Here is a 23,200-nt window from a genome sequence, read left to right as displayed (position 1 = left end):
CAGTGCTGGCTTTCTCTGCACTGAGAGCAGCGTTACCACCTTACATGGAATAAATGCACATTTCTATAGGGTCTTGGGATATTTGCGCGATTTTAGAAAATCCTTCCTTTCAAAACTAAGGGGAAATCTTGGTTGTTATCAGTTACGGTGAAGTCAAAGTGTTTAATCTAATTTGCAATGTGAGAGTGAGGGAGATTTTCCTTTTTTTGAGGTGGGGGGAGGAGGGGGCAAGATTTTCAAGAGATAGGAAGGCAACTGCACAACACTTTAAATAATTCTAGCATTGAGAGGTGGACATTTCTTCTATGCAGCTGGCCTGTATTTCTCACTGTAAAACTTAGTGTTTTGCTGCTTTTGATGATTTTTTTTTTTCTGCTTGTCAGTTGATGCCTACAATGCATTTCAGATGCTATATAGAAGGAACAGTTGTTTTGCTTTGCAAGTATGTAAAGTTTTATTTTGACTTGTATGGATTTAGAAACAAACAAATCTGTTCTTATACTGGAAAAAATTGTATGAGCTTTTAGCTGCTTTTCTCCTTCATTGTGTTCTTTTTTTACTGTTCTTCAGCTGCTGATGTTCAAATACAGCTGTATCCTTCTGTTACAGTTCCTAGTCTCTCTTGATAAGTTGTGTTCCTCCTCTGTGATAGTTTTCTGCTCAGTAAATTGACTTAATTCTTCCACCTGAGCTGAAGTGTTCTGTGTTCTTCCTCTGCCTCAAAGTAGGAGGGGGTTCATACTGATTTTATTCAGTACTTCCTTCCATTCCTGTGAGTCTGCCTCCAAGTTTAATCTCCCAGACTGATATATTTCTGTCCAGTGAACTCACAGTTGGTTCATTCTAGGCAAGAATTCTTCCTGTGGTTTGTAAACTTGCAGATTTCAGACTCCTTCCCTGGCTACTTCAGCTTCTCTTCATGAAGCTTGGCTCCTTAGGAGATGTTGATATTACCGGATTGCCAGATTCCTCTGCAAGTCATGTTTCCTCTTTTAGACTTGAGCTATTCACTTTCTTTTCATGTTTCATCCTTTCCTCTGCCACTCCCTAATTAATCACCCCTAGTGCTTTGTTGAAGTGTTTCACAGTGATTTTTCTTCTCTCTTACGTGACTGAAAATAAATAATCAGCTCCACAGCTATGGAGCCAGGTAAGCTGTGTTTTCAGATCTGCGTTGTTTTGGAGTAGTGCCCTTCAATTTTATGAAAATGCAGAAATTTTAGTGAGTTCCATTGTCTCACGTAATAGCTACAAGTTTTCAGTAACTAAACACAGTTCTGCACAGTTCTGGATAGGATGCACATTAATTTTCTGTGGATATGATTTATTTTGTGCAAACTCTTCTTCAGCAGCTTTTACCTGCAGGATAGCTGTTACTCCAACATATACAGTGATTGTTCAGATATGATACTTGGCATCTGATAAAGGCGTCTGGAGAACTGATTTGCTTGAAGTCCCTTATTTCTAAAGTGTAGCAGAGTGGCTCCATCAGCAGATCCATTTGTCTTGTGTGTACCGAGAGTGTGATATGGCCTCACTGCAGTTACTTTATTTAAGGGACAAACCCAACATCTGCCTACAACCCCTTGTGTTGATAGCATTGACAAAATCAGCAAAGAGCAGTTCCTGGCTGGTTCTGTGAAGCAGCAGTGTGCTGAGCCTCCAGGTCCTTCTCCTCCTCCTCCTCCTCCTCTCTGAAGGTGGTATTGGGCTGCCTGAATGATGTTTGCTGTCCAAGCAGCTGTTCCCTGTAGTAGAGTACCCATACTCCGTGAAGTACCAGGTAGAACACCAGATTACAGGACTAGGGCAATCAAGGTTCCTTTAATCCTGAAGAGCTCAGAATATAAGTAGTAAAGTCAGAGAGATGAAGAGGATTGGGGACTAAGAAATAGAGCCACTCAACTCCACTTTCTCAGTTTCATACTGGATGTTTAGTCTGTCTTCTGCAGCATATTCTCTGCCCTTTTAATGCTGTTGTATTTTGTTCTTCTTGATATACATGAAAATGTAAGTAGGCTTCTTGTAGAGAAGAACATGTCATTGTCAGATCTGTAACAGTCCTTTTCAATACTCATTTGAACATAAATATTTTGTAACAATTTTCTGAAGAAGTAGGTTTCTGAAAATATATTAAAAGGATAACAAGGTATCAGAGAAGAATGACTAGAAGGTGTAATGTGCCAATTTTTAGAACTAGAGTCACTGTATCTAGAAATAGATTTATTTCTTCTTAATGTACAGTTTACTTTTAAAAGGTTTTGAGATAAAGTTGACAGTTATGACCTGTGTAGTGATATAATGTGATTGCAGAATGAATCTTGAAGATAACACTAAACAGTGCATGTTTGCTACTGAACTTTGAGTGATAAATGCTGGAAGGAAGTTGCTGGGTAGGTACCTGGAGGTATAAAGTGTTAAACCACAGCTCAGAAAGCATTAGCCAGGTAAATGTTTACTTTTTTTGGTTTATTCAAGCCTCTGAGTTCAAAACTAAGAAACTGAGAGCTGAAGAGCAGAGCGATTTGTTTCCTTCTTCTGTAATTCTTAATACAAAATTCATGTGAAAAAATGATGAATTTTTTTAAAAGCTCTCAGTACGTGATGACTAGAAGCAATTGATTTGGATAACAAAATACAGATCAGACATTTTATGAGAACACTGGAAATTACTGGAGCAGGGCAGACCAAAGGGATTATATTAGCTCAGCGTTAGGTTTTAGCAGGTTAATTGTGGATGACTATGAAAGAATACTAATTAGAAAAGGAATTGGGAGCTTCATTCTCCTCTCTATATATCCTCCTATTTTTTTTTTTTTGCCTGCAGGTACTGATTTGCATCTCCTTCTGATCTGAAGATTACAATCTAGTTTACTGAGTTTAAAGAGCAAGAGCGGATATGTTCTGCAGTTTGCAGTGACAGGGAGTCCCTGTGATGGAGCCATGTCATAGCTGTGTGTTCGATTGCAGTTCCCACAGCTTGTCCCAGCAGGGGTACATGGGGTAGCCTATGTAAGGGCCCTCATTGTGAGAAGTTGTCGTGTAATTGGGATGTATATTGTTCCATTAACTCTGTTCTGCAATTTACTGCTTGAAATTCATAAGAGCTGTGTCCTGTTACTCAGCTGTGTACATATTGGCACTTCTGAGGTCAGTAGGAGCGTATCTTCCAAACACAGGTTATGAAACAAATATGTTTTGTCTCTGGAACTTTATACGTGAGCTGCTGAGTGAGCCAAACTCAAGCAAACACAAAAAATCTAAACAACCTTCAGAGCTTGTGCTTACAATTGTGTTTAAATTGAAGGGTTTAAAACAGTTTTTGGCTGCCTGGTTGATGGGCAAAACCCTGAAGAATGGTGGTAAGACGATGTCTGGCTATAGAAAACCTGTCTTCTAAAAGAGATTCAAAGAGCTCGGTTTGTCCAGGAGTTCAGACTGACTTAATACTGATTGAAAAAAGCTTGTTCGCCATCAAGGGAATCTCTGAGATGGTTTGTGAGTTTTGCAGGCAAAAAAGGAAAAGCTGGAAGTTGATAATGGCAGCATGTGGAACTGAAAGGGACTGGAGGAAAGGGATGGGTCACAGGGAAGTGCTGACTGACCGTCAGCAAACAGGGTGAGCAAGTTCCTGTGTTAAGAGCTGGCCTCAATTCCTAAAAGGAAAATAAACCCCATACTGTTCCAGTGTAAAGGTTGGGTTGAGGAAGTCTGAGCTGGAGGGACTATGCTGGAAAGAGCTTGATTATAATGGTGGTGTTAGCCATCAATAGACACACAACTAACTTCTGGTGTGACCGGTGTTCTGATCTCGTGTGGGTTGAATGTATTCATATTTTTATTTTATTAGCGAGGCCTGCTACTAGCAAGCTTGGATTTTAAATGCTAGACATATATTTTATGAGGACATGTTTTTCAAAAAAAAGTATGCCGATAATATAAAGTTCTTCGCCCTTCTCCCACTGCAGCAATACCTCCCCCCCGGCAGATTTTGATTAGTAGGAGATGAAGACTACAGGGATTCTAAATTTTGAATTAACTTATACTAAGTTAAGGTGATAATTATAAGTTATTTAGGATTAATTGGAATCTTTAGCTCTTATTATAAATCTGCTGAACTGTAGTGCAACTTTGAGATCTGTGATTTTTATTTAGTGATCTGTTTTACATCTCAGGATAGGGCAGTTTCTAAATACATACTTCATTGTTTATTGATAAAACATGGTAGTCACTGATTTTGGCAAAGACTAAGCTGTTACGTATCTCTAAATGAAATTTGTACTTCAACAACTGTTAGTAATTTAAGTGATGTGCTTTTAAACAAAGTCCTGTGCTTAACACATAGTCACTATTTTAAATTCCCTCTATACCAAAAGATACTCAGAAAGCAAATCAAGTACATAAAAGCTGACGCATTGATATTTATTGTATTGATTTAATGAAATAAATCAAAACTTAGGACCTCTTTTAAATAATAGATGGGTCTTTATTTGTTATTTATAGAAAGTAGAGTTTGTTTTGCTGCCGGTGATTTCACTGTCACACTTTAATTTTGTCTGTTACTTCCTCAAATTCTTAATAGTAAAACAAAATAGAAATGAATTTCCATTTGATAACTTCTGAAACTTGCAATGAAATTTGAGTTCAAAATTAGGTTTATTTTGCATTATTTATTTAACAATTGGCTTCTGAAATACTTTTTAGACTGATGCTCTTAAAACTCTGGCTGGTGAAGAGAAATGTAGAACCTGAAACCTGAAAATCCTCAGGTTGAAAACATTTTCAGGTCACTTTAAAAAAATAAATACAGTAGTTATTATATTTAAGTATACTATACCTTTAATTATTACATTTGTCATTTTTAATTATATAATCTAAGTGGCTTAATCTCGTTTCCTGCTTTTACGATCTATTGACTTTGCCACTCAAGTTAAATGGGTAAATAAGAATAACTTTTCAAAGCGTAGCCTTTAGACAACGTGCTGTATCTGGGTGCCGAGAAATCTGTTGCTTGTGGTGCAATGCAACGTGTGAAACCTGTCTCCGGGGGGCTGAAGCGTGGGGGGAGATAAAGAATAATTTGCTGGCAAAAAAGACGGCATGCAAGATTGCCCAGAGTGGGCTGAGCAGGTTGCTTGCAAGTACTGACTCAGGCAGCAACTTGTTGTTGGAAGATTTTGGTCTTTGTTTTATGGCAATCTGCGAAGTCGTCAGGGACAGGAATAATTGCCTCCAATCTCAGCAGCACGTAGTGTGTGTCTGAATTGTAAAAGTAAAAAGCTTTTCCTGAGATGTGTTCATAAGGAGGAGTTTAAAAAGGGATGAAAAAAGCTGTAATACAGGAAGTGGAAGTGTAAAAAAAGGAGAGAAGACATTTATGTATAAGGAAAGGAAGTAGGTGATTTGGTTTTTGGTTAAGCTACAGTCTCTCAAATGAGGGAGAAGACTGTATAACTAAAACTGAGAGCATCTAAACAGCTGATTGATTTAAGGTGAGAAGTGTCAGTTCTGAAGCATACATTAAAATAGTTATCAATATTGATGATTTTAATGGCAAGAAAAACAGGTTCACTTACTCCTTGTAGCAGAAAACTATGCTCTCATTTCCAGTAGGTCCTACCTAATGATTTCTTAGCTTCAGCCTGTCCTGTCAAGGCCATCTGGGAGTGATCATTGCCTGAACACTCAAGGAACCAGTCTGAACTGCCCTCTGAGACTTCCTACTTAGAGCAATAAGGAAACAACCTAAAGCATCTTTTTATCTTAATATTTTGTTTTCCTTGGTGGTGGTTAGCCTCAGGGTTACTCAACAGGATTGCTAGGAACCCCCTTCAGATACTAAGGCAGCTGGCTATATCAGCTTTTATTGCAGCATGCTTAGGCAGGCCCCTCTGACTTGAAAACCTTCAGGCAACCAAAACCAGGGTATATAAAAAGGGCTGTAAAATTGCCTGGCTCCTGTTCATGCAAGAAAGCATTTGATTTCTCTCTTGCTTCCTTTGTCTCCTTTTAAGAGCTAACTAGGGAGAGAGAAACGAGATAGAATCTCAGAGATAAAAGGGCAAGAAAGTGATAAAGGATTCCATGGCCCATCACTTCAGAAAATCATCTGCCCTTCTCTTAATAATGTGAAAGTTAGTGTTGTTTAATCTTCAGTGTTAGAGAAGAGAGAATGGTTGCATTTGAGAAGGTCTACTGTGTTTGCTAAGCAGGGGCGAAAGTTAAACAAATGCAGTAGTGTCATGTGAAATAGCAGTAGAAACAGTTCTTCCTTTAGATTTGCCCTCCTTGGTAAAATATCTTTATCTCTTTCATTTAAAATTAAGGAGAGAAAAAAAGCTGAATTCTGAAGATACTGAGTGACAGGGAAGCAAACTTGTCAACTTTGGGGGCAGGGTGAAGAGAAGGGGGAGGCTTTAATTAAATACAGCAGCTTTTTCAGCTGTGGAACCAAGAGAACAAGCTTAAAATTAAATAAACCTGGTAGTATAGAAAAGTGATCACAGCATTTAGTCCATTACAGAGTTTGGGGAAGGATTGAACTGGTACAAGGACTCTAAGAGCAAGAACTTTTCTTCTTGGTCTCTGCAACACTGCTGTTTCTTACAGTTTTCAGAGTAATGAAAAGGACTCTGGAAATGAAAATGCTCTCATACTCTCTTTTGTTGTTGTTGTTTTTAAACTTGGAGAATTATTTTATTTTATTTGGGAAATCCACAGAGGAATCCAGGAGCCATATTTTTGAGAATCAATTTAAATACTGCTCAGTGTTGTGATACTAGCCCTGTTTTTTAAGAGCAGGTCCTTGAGTGAAGGGTGGGAAGACGAACAGGAGGAAAAAGAATAATAAATGCAAAATAAGCATGTTATTACTTCAATTTCTCCTTTGACAAGTGGCACATGTTTAAAGAGTACATCATAAGCAAAGTGGTAGTACCCCGGCAAACCTTTGAATATCATATCATGTCTTCATCTCTTGTATTAGTCATGCATGTGTGGTTCCGAGTGCCTGCTGCCCGCCATCCATTTCAGCACAATACACTCTGGAGTGGGGACCTTTCCGAGCACTTTGCCAAGACGGGCAGTGCTGTTCTGCAACTCCAAACCAGCAAGGTGTTTAGAATCAGAACAGTAAGCTTAGTATTAAGTTCTTGATGTATGCATTGTGCACTGTCTGCATGCAGGCCAGTGCTAATGAAGGCTGCCTTTGATTGCCTTAAATGCTATATTTTATGTATCTGTAAAAATTATTTCGTGTGTCAGTGTCCATGGCTTTATGGGCCGTGCTTTCCAGAATTTCTGGTAGCTCTTAGTGACTTGCAAGCTGCAACTGCTTTAGGAATAAATTCCAGAGGGATTTGTAGAAGAACTTGCCTGATTCTTAGTGCAAAATCTATTTCTGCACCAATTAGACTTTAGTCAGAGACATTTAAGGCATTTCAGTTCCTCTTACTGCTTTGTTCTAGTTCAGATTCAAATGGTTAAATTGCTGAATGAATTAGTGCTGCCTAAGACTGTGATTATGTGGGATAGCTTATATGGTTCTAGTTCAGACTTCAATTAAGGGGCTAAAGCTCTGCCAGACTCTCTTCCCACCTGGCCAACAGGATGTTCATGCACACCATTCTCATATATTTTCCTTGTGTTCTTTCTCAAAGTTAATGAAATCACAGCTGTGGCACAACACATGGAGACACACTGCAGCTGCATGTAGATTTTAAGGTGTGCTTTTGCAAGCTGTTGTCACATCGCCAGTGTGCTCTGTGTCATCGTGTGCCTGTGGGGTATGGTTTGGTGAGGACATCATCAGTAGCTGGTGATGTCCAACACCAGCTTTGTTTAGTTAATGCATAAAGACCTATCAAGCAGAAGAAAGAATATGGAAAATTAAAAAATACAACCATAGAATGTGTTGCAGCAGTATTCAGAAACTTTTATGTATGTTTCTGTTTCTTTGAAGCAATTAGGCCATGGCTGGAGAACATGACTGTCCTTAAGAGACAAACTGTGCTACAAATGTTAGGCGTTATTTTTCTGATATTTTTGGGAAACAGTTTGAGAGGCTGTGAATTTTACTGCTATGTGCTTTTATATATATTAGGCTATAATAATCCTGAAACCTAGGGAAATATTGCAAGTTAATATGGAGGGGACAAGTGGAAACACAGTGCGTTCCCAAGCAATGTGTAGAATATCATCTCTCAGCAGGTGAGATTTTCGTTGCTGTGTCACCAACAGCTTTTCTTTTTGTTGGATATGTTATTTACAAAGACAGTTGAAAAGTCCTTAAAAGATCTTGGGCCATTTTAAGTGTGTCTTCTTGTCTAATAATGGTGCAAATGTAGGGAAGTGTTCATGGAGGACTGAACTGGGGGTACAGATACTGGCTAACAGAGCTGTCTTATTCCCCTTCAGGCTTTTTTCTCTGCTGTTGCTGCTTGGAATCAAAATTTGTGTCATCTCAAACAATGTATTAATGCTATTAAGGTATAAATCTGTAACTTTGTTACACCATTGGCAAAGAAATGTACTTCACTTTAAAGTCAGCAACACCTAATTAAAAATGGCCCATGTTGCTGAAGACTTGGTTTCATGTTTTAGTCTTTTCCAGTTCTTGAAATGGCCTGAATAGTCTAGAAAAAAGGGTGCACAAAGAATGTCACAGCTTCTATCCTCAGGCAAGGCTGAATCCACCCCATTGTGTGTAATATCCTAAGAACATCATCAGCCATAACTCAGAAATCTCTGTGTGCTACACTCCAGTTTTTGAGAGTGGTAATTGGAGCAGTTCATGCCAAGGCTGTTTCTACTCTGAACTTTTTCTTTCATCCCATATCTAAACTGAACTGTGGAAAATTCACCTGTGGGGTCCCCCAGCCCACCTGCCATGTTAGACTGACATTGGCCTTCTAGCTATTGCCAGCCTTTTCAGGGATTTCCATCTAGCTCCGTTCTTTAGTAGGTGCTTTTGTAACTGCCCTATGGTCACACCACCACGTTTCTGGTTCTCCTGTAGGGGTTCGGCCTCTGCAGAAGGTAGGTATTCTGGTTTCTTCTCTGCCTGCTAGAATGATACGTGGGTGGATATAGTGCAGGTAGCTTACACTGCCTATGCACTTTATATAAGATTTGGCAAAAACATTAGCCTGAATTTTTGTTGTTGTTATTGTTTTGTGGTGGTTTTGTTTGGTTTTTAGACAATTTATGGTAGTTTCAAGAGCAGAAATACTTTCTCCACACGTCACCTCTAATTTTCAGTTTATATATCAAGTCCCAATGTACTAAAGTGTCCTGGTGATAGCTCTAGAATAATTCAGTAATGGCATTTATGAGGAGAAACTTACTCTGGTCATGATTCATCTAGTCTTTAAAGTTTGCAGATGAAAAGAAGTAAAAAGGGAAAACTTTTCAGAAAGTTATGCATTATATGAATTGGGGAAACCAGCTGGTTAGGAAGACAAAGGAAAAATGAAAGAATAGGATCTGTAGCTCAGTCATTTAAGGTAGAACAGAATCATATATGACATACTTGTTGATGGAGCAGTTCATGTTTGGGATATAATTAAAGGTCAAAATTTCACACCAAGTTTAGAAGATTATTAGGTTTAGCATCATTTGTGCGCTTGCTTGTGTTACACAAAGACTTTCCTACACATCCCCAATATTAGAGGTGTACAACGCCAAGTCAAAACTTGGTAAGTGTGTCGTGATGTGGTCAGTGGTGTGTGTTTGTGTTTTGCTTTTGATAAAATAGGTTTTCCAGTGAATTCCTAAATTAGTCCCAAAAATCTGAAAACCAAAATCCAAGTTAGTCATCTCTAACTTCATTAGAGACTGGAAAAAATTTTTTCACAGAAGTGAAACATAAAGCTTATCTACATTGTAAAACACAAGCTTTACTTTATTGAGAGGTGCTTATGTAGTTTTTTATGGCGATGCTTTATACTGAAGAACAACTCGTCTTTCTAAACTTTTGTGACTCTTTTTTTCAAATATTCTATTATGAAGAATCATGTCCGAACATAAAGGGAAATGACAGGTGATTTATTCTGCCTTATTTGTATTCTTTTATGTGTAGATGAGATTTCTTCAAGTTTTTGTTGTTGCAGACATTTTATATAGTATGTTCATCTGGTACTGAAGCTTAAATTATCTGTTCACTATCTTTTGCTTCCTGATAGTACATTTATGTCACCCATTTAACAAAATAACCTGGTAATTGCTGACCTGCTTATGATGATAGTATCTCTTCTGAGAAGATCTTTCTTGTGAAAGTTCTCACTACAAATGACACAGCAGATGTGCAGCATATATAAGGTGTCTTTATGCTAAAGGCAAAAAAAAAGGAGGAAGAAAGCATCATGGTTTTTGTAATGACTGAGAATTCTGTTCTATGAGTGGAGTCCTCAGCATAACCTTGACAAGCTTACCTACCAACAGGGGCACCGCAGTTGCAATAAATACTACAGAATATCAAAACTGAAGGGCTCCCAGCTAAGCCTTTCTCAAAGGATTTAAGTCACTTTGTGAGTGTCCTTTGTATGCCGATTTCTGCTATGGCTTTCAGTAATACAGTTCATGTCTTCAGTGCAGCAACGGGAGTACAAATGAGGAGGTGTATCACACCTTGTGCAAAGGCAGATCAGTTCTCTCCTTTTAGGAATGATTTAATTTTATTAATCCGTTAGCATCTGAAGCTTGTTTTCGATTAAAAAGTTACAAATGCATTTTTTTTTCTTTTTGCCTCTGGATTTCCTGCTGCTTTTCCAATGTAGTTTAAAAAACAACCAACCAACCCCCTCCTCCAACAACAACAGCAACACAAAAACAACAACCACCAACCACAAACTACCAGCTCTTTAAAATTAGGTTAGAAATTGAATCTGACAAATCTTCTGGCATGTGATAGTGTTTAATGGCAATAAAGATTTCTTTCAGTTAGAAATTCCAGTTCTTAGTAACTAAAGAAGTGCTCTTTGAGTGCATAAAATGAGAACATTTTTATTTTCTTTAGAGTTGTTCTTGTCAATGTGTAAATAATTTGTATATGACTGTGAAACTTGGGGTGGGTGGGGAGACACATCTTGATTCTCTTCGTACTGCAGAGCACTTTGAAAGCGCTTTTTGCTGTGGGGTGGTGTGGCTTGGGACAGTCACTCCTTGATACAAGAATTGATATAAGTTTGCTAAGAAATATTTAGCATGTTCAGGGTGTTTTAGCTTTGTTTTTCTAAGGCCTGTTACCATAGACCTATATGGTACCTAATGGTACAGTCGAAGTTGATTTCCTTAGTTTATACAGCATTTGTCTGATTCTACAAGGATTTGCATCACCTAGACATCAATGAACAATAATAGATAGTACCAGATAGCTAGATGTTGGATTCCAGAATTTATTCTATGTAGTAAAATGTCTTATGTTCCTTGATTGTCCTAGAGATGGTGGTTTTAATTCCAAGATTGTTTACTCATTTTGTTCTATGCACACAATTCAGAACTGTGGTTCTTGTTCATGAGTAGGTGGAATTTAAGTTTCACTTAATAGTACTGTAATAAATATAATGACTAAGGTATGGGTTTCATTGATTTGATGTAATTTGCTATATTTTTTTTTTGAGGATGATAGTAGCGTTTTATCATGATGTGCCCCAAGTCATGTAAAATAGAAGATACTAAGATACTAAGTGTAAGGACTGGGCAGTTGTCATGGAATGCAGCTACTATGGAAAAGTGTGGGGAAAGATATTGCGGTGTTGGTGTCAGAATTCCTGTGATGCCCACTTACACCATTCCTGCACTACTACTCAAAACAGGGCGAAAGATCTCTACCTGTGGAGAATGTCCTGTTTCCATACTTAAACTGATAATGAGAAATACATAGTGTTTATAGTAGGTTACTCTGGTGCACATGCTGCAGATATTGAAGAAAATGAAGACCTATGTTCCTTCTTGGAGCACTAGGATTTATTTAACCTTTCATCTGTGTGAGTGGAGGTTTGCCTGCTTTGTATTCTGTAAGCTGATGAGCATGATCTGGAAGTTGTGGCAAGGAACTGATCTGTTGTGACATGTTTTGGGTGATTTCTTAGTACATGGTGTTCAGAAATGCAGGACGTGGAGCAGGTGAGATCTGTGTAAGGGCTGTGGTTTGAGGGAGGCTGAAGAGAAAGGTGTTGAGGGAAATTAATATGTAGGTCAGGAGCACAGAGCTGAGGGAGGGGTGACAAAGAGCTTGTCTTACTGAGCTAGTAATCTAATCATACTGCTTATGATTAGTATGATTTTAATGGCACCAGCCTGCTTACACTGAGAATTTTATTCTGTGGCTCTTTGTTCTAAGACGATGGCTGGTTGGAGTTGAGTTGGTAAAGTAAGGAACATGCTGACTTCTCTCAAGCGATACTCAGCTGGGGAAAAGCTGGAAGCTGCTGCTGCCTAGAATAGCTATTTATGTTAACAACTCCCTGTCAATGGGAGCCGTACTCTGCAGGGCAGGCTTAAGCATTCTTGAGGAACCCATAGTGCTGTCCCTGTGCTCAGAACTGGAGGTGCTTTTAAAATTGCTTCTTCCACAGTCCATTCATCTATCCCGTATTCAGATAGATTTGGAAAAGTTGCTGAATGTTGTTTCAGTGTGCTCCTACAGTTAACTGCAAAAATGGTTCTGTAATGTGGTGAGGCAACTTTCTTCCTCTGTTTCTTACTCTACATTCCAATAGCATACAAAAACAAACGCTAAAAAATATGTGCCTTACGTAGATTTAAGTTCATAGTGCTACATGCATTTTTATAGGAGTTAAATAGAAATAAATGAATGTGTTATCATGGGTGCAGTTTTGTTTTCCCCGTTTCTACTGTTCCCAGAACTGAGTTGAGCAAATATAACAAATCAGAAATAGAGGGGAGGAGTAGCACATGCTGGTACTGTACTTTAAACACAGAGTCTGTGAAGCATTACTGTGCAGTGTTTTTACATCTGTATTATCTTTACCTGCTTTCCTTGCTTTGCAAAATTGACTAGCAGAAAAGTGAAAAAAATTAGTTCTCCAGTATGGAGATTTATGTGTAGTCCAGTATATATTATATAGGGCAGTCTTTACTATGTTGTGCCCTGTTTTGTAAATAAATAGGCTAAAATGAAATAAAGAAGTCTTGCTGCATGTGGCATGTTTCTCAGTGGAGCTGAACACTGGAAAAGAGGTGAACCAAAGACACAGTGTGCTTAATAGTACCTGTGTTAAATGAGCTGTCTTATGGAAACTAACGTGGCAGGGACACCATTTTAATTGACACTCTAGTAATGAGGGGTTTCCTGTACACAAGGGAAAACTGGTAGTAGTTGCCACATGTGCACAAAGTACAGCTTTGTTTACTATTATATTTTTGTACAGATAACTTTCCTGCCTATTTTGTGACCCTGCTACAGCATGTCTGTAACTCTGTGACCTGGAACTATTTGTGTGCATGTTTAGAGAGGGTAAAATATACATAACTTAAAGCCTTTTAAAAAAGTCACTCTGATACCTTCTACCTTATAACACCACAGTCCCTTCAATGATTAGAATGTGATACATAATTCTCCATAAGTAATTATCTTGGAGACTACTACCCCATTTTATGATCTTCTCAATTTGCATCTATTCATTCTCACTTGTTTGAATGATGAGGTAGTTACAAAATTTAGTATTTTGGGGAAAATACCAACTTTTTGAACACCAAAGAACATGTCAAAATGTTTATTAATTCAGTGAAGCCCAGTTTTATTAATCGGAGTCAAGGGTTTCGTTGGTAAGTTTCTAGGCATAGCAATTAGTTGCTTATGGCAGGGAGAAAATACTATGCTGTTTTGTTTGTCCAGTTTGACCTATGATTAGGTCTTAATTTATGACCAGAGCTTTTGGATGTTGTGGTCATGCAAATAGGTAAACAAAGTTAGGATTCATCTCTTCTAATGTCAGGGTGTTTGACCTGGTTAACTTAGGTTCTCTTCTTCAAGGAGAAAATAGGCCTGATTCACCTTCAGTATGTTCCTTGAAATGATCAAATGAATTATATCCTAATGGTGTGGATTTAGGTCCCGTTCTTATTGATGGAGAGCAGGGTGACAAGGTCAGATGTCAGTGTCCACAAAGATGCTGATCTTGAGGTGACCCAATCTGTATTATTTATGCCTTTAGAATGTCTGAAATAACACAGTACCAGCTCCTAAACTCAAATATACTTAAACAAACAAACAAACAAACCCCAACGAAATAAGCTGTGAATTAGGAACAATTGCTGCACAATTATTATTTAATCGTAATAAAAAGATGGAAAACTTACAGCATGATTGATATTTTAGTACAGATACACGTTGATCCAACAAGATACATAAAAAACACAATGAAAGACATGGATACAAAGCAGAGGTATGAGTTGGAGTTCATAGTTTTGAACAGAGATCACCAGAAGAATTTATATTGCAGCTTTAAATGTGATTCTGCTGAAGTAAATTAAAATGGGCATTCCATGTAATCCAGAAAAAAGTAATCTTTTAATGATTATTAATATAAGGAAAGAATGGTACTAAGTTAGTGATGCGTTGGATTCTAATTGATAACAATACTATTTGAACATGAGCTTTAATTGTTACCACTTCTAAGTGAATCAATAACAAGCTTTGTTGTCAAAGTTCAGTGTGTATTATTAGTCTTATTTTTGTCCACATGTACTACTTGGAGCAGCGTTGCTTAATGGCATCAAGATACAGTTGGTGCTTGCTATGATTAGCTTGCATTTGTTATTCATTAGCAAAGCATGCTAATCACATACTCAGAAGGTGAAGTAATCATTCATTGCACTTTTGTATTTTCAGTGAATTGAATACTTTTGTGAATGACAGTGCTGCTTGTACTTTCCAGTTTTTTCAAGACCGATAAATCTAAGCTCCTGAAGTTTTGTAGTTAGGCTCTGCAGAGGGCTGGTGGAGCTACTTGACAGTCCAGCTGCCCTCAGCTTTTCACATGAAGTTGAGAGGCAGCTGCACATCACTGATATTACCGCTCTAGTGACTGGTTACTTAAATTACCATGGAGAGAAGATGGTACAGTTGTCAGTGGTGAGGGGAGCAGTCCATGAAATAATGTGAGGATGTGGTCAGTGCACAGACAGTTCGGGAAGACTAACGATTACTCACCAGCCAGTTCATCGCAACTCCAAGGCGCTGAATATGAACTCACCATACCAAGTTACCGGACTGTGCTTGAGATTCCAGACATAACTGGCTTGGCCTGAAAGACTCTGGCATTTTTAAATGTGACTTCAAGTAACTAATCAGCTAGCAAAGGAAGAGAAAATTTTGTTTATAGTTATGGTCTAGATTACAATATTCATGTTGAGCCTTATCTCACCATTGCTCCAGCTCTAATTGCTACAGCTGTTTGTTGGGAAAGTGGTGGTGGCCAGAGGAAAGTTTGATAATCTGGCATACCCTGATGCTTGGAAAGAATCCAAACAGCTCTTGCTTGGTTTTGAATGTGGCTGTTGTTGGCAGGCTTAACCTTTTGTTGTTAAAACTTTCTGTGCTAGCCGGTCATTGTTGTGAATATGTGGTTGTCCTAACTCTTGCTTTGTTTTGTCTTAGTCACATTGATCAAACGACAACATGGCAAGACCCTAGGAAGGCCATGCTTTCCCAGATGAACGTTACAGCTCCCACCAGTCCTTCTGTGCAGCAGAACATTATGAACTCAGCATCAGGTAAGCAAAATTTGTATTTATGAAAATAAGTCATACCAATGAAGATAACCACGAGATATTTTAACGGGGGAGAGGGAGTCCAAATCTCACAATTGTCCTTCTAGTTATCCTGGTGTAAACAGGACAGCAGTAAAGTGTGTTTGTTCTTGCTGTAGAATCTGCTGTGTGCTTTCAGAGCTCTGTTGTCCTGGTGGTGCAGAGAGCAAGCAGCTGAACGCAGTGCCACGCTAGTCTGCTGCGCTCTTCCCTGTGCTTTGTCACCTTCTGTCTGTCGCTGAAGTTCATGTTTTATTTATTTTGTCACAGTCTGATTGTATTTTGTGTATGTCTGCTGTTCCTGTATTTCACAGAGGTTATTCTCTGGTGCTGCTTTTTGTTGTCCGTTTAGACAACTTTGTTTCATGCTGCAATTCATGCTGTAGTCAATACAAGAGATTAGAAGGCATGACCAAACTCTGCTGTTCATGACTCAGTATTAGAGGGGAAGCTAATCAAACTTTTTGCTGGCTAGGCCACGACGTTGGATTATTCTGAAACAAATGAGAGTCCTGTTCAAGTAGCCATGATTCAAATCAATTAAGGTCTCGGGCTGTGATGTGAAAATACAATATAGTTTTTTCTGAAAAGATATCCCCAGAAACCTGCGGCAATAGAGATGACATGTTTTTGCGGAGACTCCTCTGAAGAAAAGGGAATAGGAGAAAGGAAACAGTTCCCTTGGTCTAGCTTGCCTTTCGGCTTGTCTTACTTGTGCTAAAACTAGCTGCTTATTGTTTGAATATTGACATAAATTCTGTGCTTTAAGTTAACTCCTCAAACTTTCAGTTGTACCAAGAATTAGCAGGAAGAATTATTGACAGTGAAGTAGGTTTCATTTTGTGTACTGGGAAAGAAATGAAGGGTCATTAGCAAAAAAATAAACTGGTTAGCTCTGAGGGGTAAAAATCTAAAAGAGAATCTAGCAATCATTGTACAAGGATTAATCAAGTATTTACATGTAATTCACTGATGTGTGTGAGCAAGTTATCCCGCATAAATATTGTTACTCATGCAATAGAGTTGAGATTTTAAGTGGCTTGTCTTGCATCTTGAGAAAGCACTTGTTTGAATACAAATTCATCTAACATTTAATTTTACCAATGAAATTTCACCCCAGTGCTCTGAATTTGATAAAGTGCATGAAGAAATCTGAACTCCTGTGTATGCTGAGTTATGTGTTTGTGGCATTGCTTTTTTAAAGCTTTAATCAGTTGAGGTAATATGACTTGGAACTGGCTCTTTGGGTGCACCTGCTTGCCCTTAACTTAATTGCATTTAACAAAAGTCTGGTTTTAATTAAATAATACTGACCCTGCATTTATTGGATGTGATTCTGTTTCCGATACCTGATTTGGCAAATCTTTATGTATTAACTTTAAATTATGATTGTATATTTGTTTTTACTGAAGTCTCTTCTATCTGGTTCTGTTACTTGTTACTACTGAGTTTATGGGAACTTCTGCTTCCTTGGTGGCCTCGTAAAGAATCTTTGAGGGAAATGGAAAAATCAAGTACCTACGTACCACTTCAGCACAGTGGAACTCAAATCATGATTGGTAATGTCTTAAATATAAGACTACTTCATATTCTAATTTGGATATTCATCCTCAAGAACAGTGAAATAAAGTTGAGATTTTTAAGACAAATTTGCTGTCATGAACTATTGCTGGCGATGAAACATGCATGAGTGCTTTGCGAGCCTTTCATGAAAGATACTGGGAAAAGCCAAGTGTAAGTATTGTGACAGCTGGAGGTCACTGACTTGCAAAAAAAAAGTCTGAAATTCCACAAGGGAGAATGTTTTCCTTTCTGTACAGTGCATCCTTGTATAGTGCTCATTAATTCTAGCCCTTAATCAGAAGTTAGTGTCCAACTTTTAGTTTATTTAATTACAGTCTGCCATAGGACCTTGAGAATGAAGTTTTGTGGTAAAATGTAAGAGAAGATTTTTAGGACTTGTGTTGAAAGCCATTAGAAGCTTTAGCTGTTTGGCCAGAGTTAGAATTCTAGCCATTAGCTTGAAGTGGAAACAGGAAAACAAAGCAAAAAGGGCGACAGAGAACAGAAAGCTGCTGTCTGCATATTGAAGGTAAACCTGTTGTCTTTTCTGTGTAGATAGAATAAGTGAAAGCCAGGGAAAACGGGAAGAAAGCAAAACTAGAGGGTGTGGTAATGGTGAAGGCAAGTCAAAAGATTATTTAAAAGAAAAACAGAGAGGATGTAATTTAGTATGAGGTTGAGATTTTTAGGTGTTTTTTCTTAAGAAAACCCACCTCTTGAAGCAGCTATGCCTGGATGAGGATCCAGGTATCTTGCGGCAAGTTACGTTTCTTAAAGGAAATTAATAGGCATCTGAACCAGCTTCTTCTGTTCCTAGGATGATTTAGTGAATGAACTCTTTCGAGTGTTGTTTGGCGTAACTCCTTTACAGGAGGGCATCAGAATGTGAAAAGTGAGGAATTTCTATCGCCCCACTTGTGTTGGTTCTTTGATTTTTATTTTTTTTTTTCCCTCAGTCTTGCTGAACTTAGCTTGCTGCATGTAATCAACTAAAGTAGTTTGGGTCATACGTGTACAGAGACACAGATGGCATTTGTTGGTTAATCCTCTGTGAAGCAGGATTGCATCTTCACATCAATAATGGAAAGGAAATAACCTGTTATTTCTAAATATGCAACATATATATAAAAATCAATTTTGACTGTTCTGATTGTGTGTGTGTTTCTAACTATTTTTCTCTAAAGGTGTTACAGGAAAAACTATGTTCTTCTGTCTTGCTTTAAAAAAAAAAAAAAAGATAAGGTAGTAATAAAGAGTATGTTGTTCTTCTGAGGAGCCTGTCCTATACATTTCTTACTGAGGTAAAGTTATAAACTTGAAAGTAGACAATGTCTGGTTTTTATACAGTTACAGTTGATATAACAGTTGGGGGAATAATTGTATTTATATACTTCCATTCCTGAACCACGCTTGACAGCTCTGCTTACTTTAACTCTTCTGCTTGCACATAGATATAAGATAATTCACTCTGGAGCAGATGACCTGTCTGTGTCTTCTTTCGTGTTCCCTCTTACATTGAAGTTTTGAATAGAGCTTCCTGGTCAAAGTTTGTAGACTTAGTATTAATTCTGTTGCCTCTTAGGTAAGGCTGTAGTGCCATGTTAAAGGTTGGTAGGAAAATGGACACTTGAATTCCTAACCATTGAGGTTTTTTTCCCCCTTGGGGGATGGGGGAAAAGGGAGGAATATGCCAATAACTAAAACAACTTCTAGCTCTTCTGTTAGATTCTTGGTCAGTTCAGTTGCAGATTTCTATGTAACCAGTCATACTATAAATCCTTCTTTGCATACAGTCAACACTACATATGATCTATTAGGAAACTCGAATTTCTAAGTATCAGCATGACAGTGGTGCTTATTTCTTGCTTCATCAGCGTAAATTGCCCCTTTTTTAATAGTAACTCTTTGGAAGTTTTATGAATTCAACATAATAAAGGTGGACTCTTGCTCTCTGCAACTACCTGAAAGGAGGTTTTAGCATGGAGGGTGTTGGTCTCTTCTCCCAAGTAACAAATGACAGGATGAGAGGAAATGGTCTCAAGTTGCACCAGGGAAGGTTTAAATAGGGTATTAGGAAAAATTTCTTCTTGGAAAGGGTTGTGAAGCATTGGGACTGCCCAGGGAAGTGGTGGAGTCACCAGCTCTGGACTTGTTTAAAAGATGCATAGACAAGGATCTGAAGGATGTGTTTTAGTGCCAGAGTTGGGTTAATGGTTAGACTCGATGATTTTGAAGTTCTCTTCCAACCACAATGATTCTATGATTCTATGATTCTATTCTATGGCTTTGGGTAAATTTTGTAGACTTTGATACTATTTTAAAAATTTTGGAATCACAGTGACAGTGATTGAAGGGAAAAATTTCATCTTTCCCAGAGAAAGATCAGGAAGGTTTTTAAAGATGACTGTTTGCATTATGTGAAGGTGATTCCTGCTGTTGAAAATAGATGGTCCAGTTCCTAGATTGTCCATGTATATTCTTTCAATATCTAGATACAGATGCCCTCCAGTATCCATTAACTCTGTGATAAAATACAGCTGTATTTAGATTTGTTTCACAATTAAATATTAGAAACTGCAGGGACTTGCAAGATTTACTTTGTATCCCAGCATAGCTTGAATCTGTACTATGTTTTTGCTTTTGTTACTCTTTCTGTTGCTTTCTAGCTGCCAGCAGTGAGCTCTGCTTTGCATTCAAGACTCTGCATTTGATGGCAAAAATGATATATCGAGAAGTAAAAACTCAAAAAAATGGAGGCATGCACCAAATAGAGGCACACACACAGACTTTTAAATTACACTTATTTATGTTGAGTTACAGCATTATATAAATATTTAGTTACAGAGGTAGGCCTTATGAGTAGTTCTGTAAGGAAGGCTTACATTTGGAAATTGGAATCTAATTTTGTGATAACCTTGCCTTTAAAAGTACCACAGTAAATGATGAGTTCCCTAGAAGGATTGTTTTTCCCTGTGCAGATAATTTCAAAGAATTGTGAGCTTGTGGTTGTGATTGTGTTCAGTCGACTAGGAGGCATCAAACAGAACTAGTAGGAGACCAGGTCAAAGGGATATTGTTGGTACTAAATGTTTACAAAGGTTTCAAGGGGAGACTGTAAAAGTACTTGAAAGGGAGATCCTTTGGCACCCAGTAAGTAGAGAGAATCTGGCTCAAGAGGTGGCACCTGAGGTACTTGGAGGCCAACTGACTATTCATAGCCACCATACTTCTTGGGTCTATGTGTGTATTCAGTGCTTTATTTAAAAGTTTATAGAGTGTGACAGTCACTAAACAGACTGCTTTCAGCAATAAGATCTGTCCATCACCCCCAGCCAGGTGCTTGGGCTAAATGGACTTTTGGTTGGACCCAGCATGGCTGTTTTTGTACAGCATGGGCTGCAGTAACTAAAAAAAATTTTAGTGAGAAGGTCTGAAGAGCAGCAACATAAATTAAGTCACTTAAAAACATAAGCTAATGTTGGGAATTCTTTTCCTGTTGAGCCTTTTTGGGGAAAAAAGACATGTAATTGCACAGAAATTTTCCTAGATGCTCTGAGTGAATATGTCTGCTATTCTTCACCATGGTTTTCCATTTTTACTCCATTACCTGTAACACAGAGTTTGTTGGACAGCCAGTTACAAAATCAGACTTGAGAGACTTCTGGTTTCACAGCTGCTCACAAAACCAAACAGGAATTACAGAAAGCAGTACTAATTGATTTTCGAACTACCATTTCAACACATAGATGAGACAGCAGAAACACCAGAACACTTTTCTGGTCAGGGAAGAAAGCAACATCATGATTAACGCCAAAAGTTTCTAGAGAGAAGAGTTCTGTTTCTGCAGCCATCGATGGCACTTGGCAAGGAAGACTTGTTACTGTGATAGCCAGGTAAGCAAACAGACCTTTCCTGCCCTGTCCACAGCTGTGCATTTCATTTAGAAAGAGAACCTTGCCCAGCTTTGTCTCTAGTAAGCTAGTACTCATCAGATCACTGAATCTAATAAGCATGTTCTTCTACCAGGTAGGTGGACGGCTCAGCTCCTGGCATCCTGCTTCAAAGGCTCTTTTTCTTATTTACTACACAGGAACATGCTGGACCGGTATACACTTTACTGAATGTTCAGCAGGACTGTCACCCCAAGGCTAGTTCTGTTTTTCCTAGAGCCAGCTGGGTTTTTGGGCTTTGCAGTTCAAAAGAGAATTTCTTGCTGAGTTTCGTCTCTGAGGGATGTGTGGCTCAGGACTCTGAGGAGAACAGTAGTGAAGGTCTGCCCACACAGCCAGGGTGTGGGCTGAGAAGCCAAGGAACATTCTTGGTTCTTTGTTGACTTCTACACTTGGGTGATGTGGGGCATGTCAATGTGCTCCTGTGTCCCAGTTTTATAAAACAGCATCTCACTGATCAGCTGGCTGGTCTTTAAATATGGTAACAAAGTACAGGGTTCTGTGCACTTGAGCTTTCACTTCAGCATCAAAGTCCTGTTACACCGTGAATATGTTAGCGTTTATGAATGTTTTGCAGTGTTGTTGCTCTTTCTTGCCTGTTCTGTTTGCTAGCCTCTGATAAAAGCTGAGGTACTCTTGTTACTTATATACAGCATTTAAAGCTTGTGAGTGTTGATGTTGGGAAGGAAATGTCAAATGGTTGTATCACTGTTTTTCCTCATGTGAAAACCTGTATCTCTAATGGTGGAGTAGTGAGGTTGCTAGAAAAAGGCATAGCTTTTGGAGCCAAAATGAAAGAGTTTAAATTAGAAATGTAGTTTGCAGGGGATCTTCATAGACCACAGCAAGAAATTCTTGTCCTGGTTGTGCCTTGGGATATTAGTGGAATGCAATCGAATGGTTATTTTACTCTTTTTGACATTGCTCCAAGAAAATCTTCTGAGATGAAGGAAACAAATCTGTCCTGCCCCCTCCAGCTTTAGACAACAAATTCTTCAACGGAAGCGTGACTTTAGGACAAAATGACAGGCAAAGAGCTAAGGTAGTTGGAACACGGATACAGTAGGTACTTCAGGCATTTATCAGATATACACACATTTTCAGGGGTATATCTGAATCTCATGTGAAATTATGATGTTTACACATACTTACATATGATGTATCTTACATCATACAGAATGGTCTGTTAGTCCAACTCTAACAGCCAGATGGCTTTTGCTAGTGTATTATGCTGAGGAAGAGTGGAAGAAGAGGTTGAAATTTGATGGCTTCCTGCAGCAGGTCTTGCTCTAATTTCTTTTACATTCTTAACATTTGTAGTGGATCTTTTGCCATATCATCTTAGGATTTTACTTAGATGTAAAGAAATACAAGTAAGATCTTCCTGAATCTAATTGAGACATCTTTAAAAGTCCATGCCTACGTGAGTATAAGAATTTTAAAAGGTACATTTGTAAAGCATCTGCCAGGTAAGATCAGATGAATTTAACTTTAAGTATAGTTTTCTGTGTAAGCAAAATACAGATGAAAGTACATGATCCTATAGGGGTGGGAATGAGTGGTTTATGAACTGTATAGTGACAAAAGGTGGTTTTCTTGAAAGCCACTGTTTGGAACATGAGGGAAACACACCTCAAGACTTTGTGTTCAGACACTGGCTCTGGAGTCCAGAACACCATCACCTCCCTCCCTTTTACTGTTCCCTGAGTGCTGGTGTCCCCGCCTGTGCCCCCCGCTCGCAGGGCCGTAGCGCTGCTGCTGTGGCACCGTGTCTGTGTCTGCTCCTGGTGTGCTCTTACCTTTGCTTTTTCGTTGCTTGTTCGCCTCCTGTTCTTCAGGTCTGTGTTTTTGCTTGCTTAAGCCTTTAATGCTTTCACAGAAAGTTACGGTATGAGATAAATGGAAAATTAGTT

At 38.5% G+C, this 23,200-nt stretch overlaps 1 protein-coding gene across 8 annotated transcripts in view; it reads left to right on the top strand.

The window, feature by feature from the left end:
• YAP1 (Yes1 associated transcriptional regulator) overlaps positions 1-23,200 on the top strand; it is a 91,785-nt gene that overhangs the window by 32,703 nt on the left and 35,882 nt on the right. For all 8 annotated transcript variants that reach the window (XM_082047348.1, XM_082047347.1, XM_082047349.1 and 5 more), the window contains exon 3: positions 15,623-15,738. In XM_082047348.1, coding sequence (XP_081903474.1) covers positions 15,623-15,738 — 116 coding nt within the window. The remainder of the gene's footprint in view (positions 1-15,622; positions 15,739-23,200) is intronic.

This window comes from Streptopelia decaocto (genome assembly GCF_964273445.1).
Source record: "Streptopelia decaocto genome assembly, chromosome: 1".
Classification (NCBI taxonomy): domain Eukaryota; kingdom Metazoa; phylum Chordata; class Aves; order Columbiformes; family Columbidae; genus Streptopelia; species Streptopelia decaocto.
Note: the sequence above shows the minus strand (reverse complement) of the source record. Positions and strands in the feature narration are given on the sequence as shown.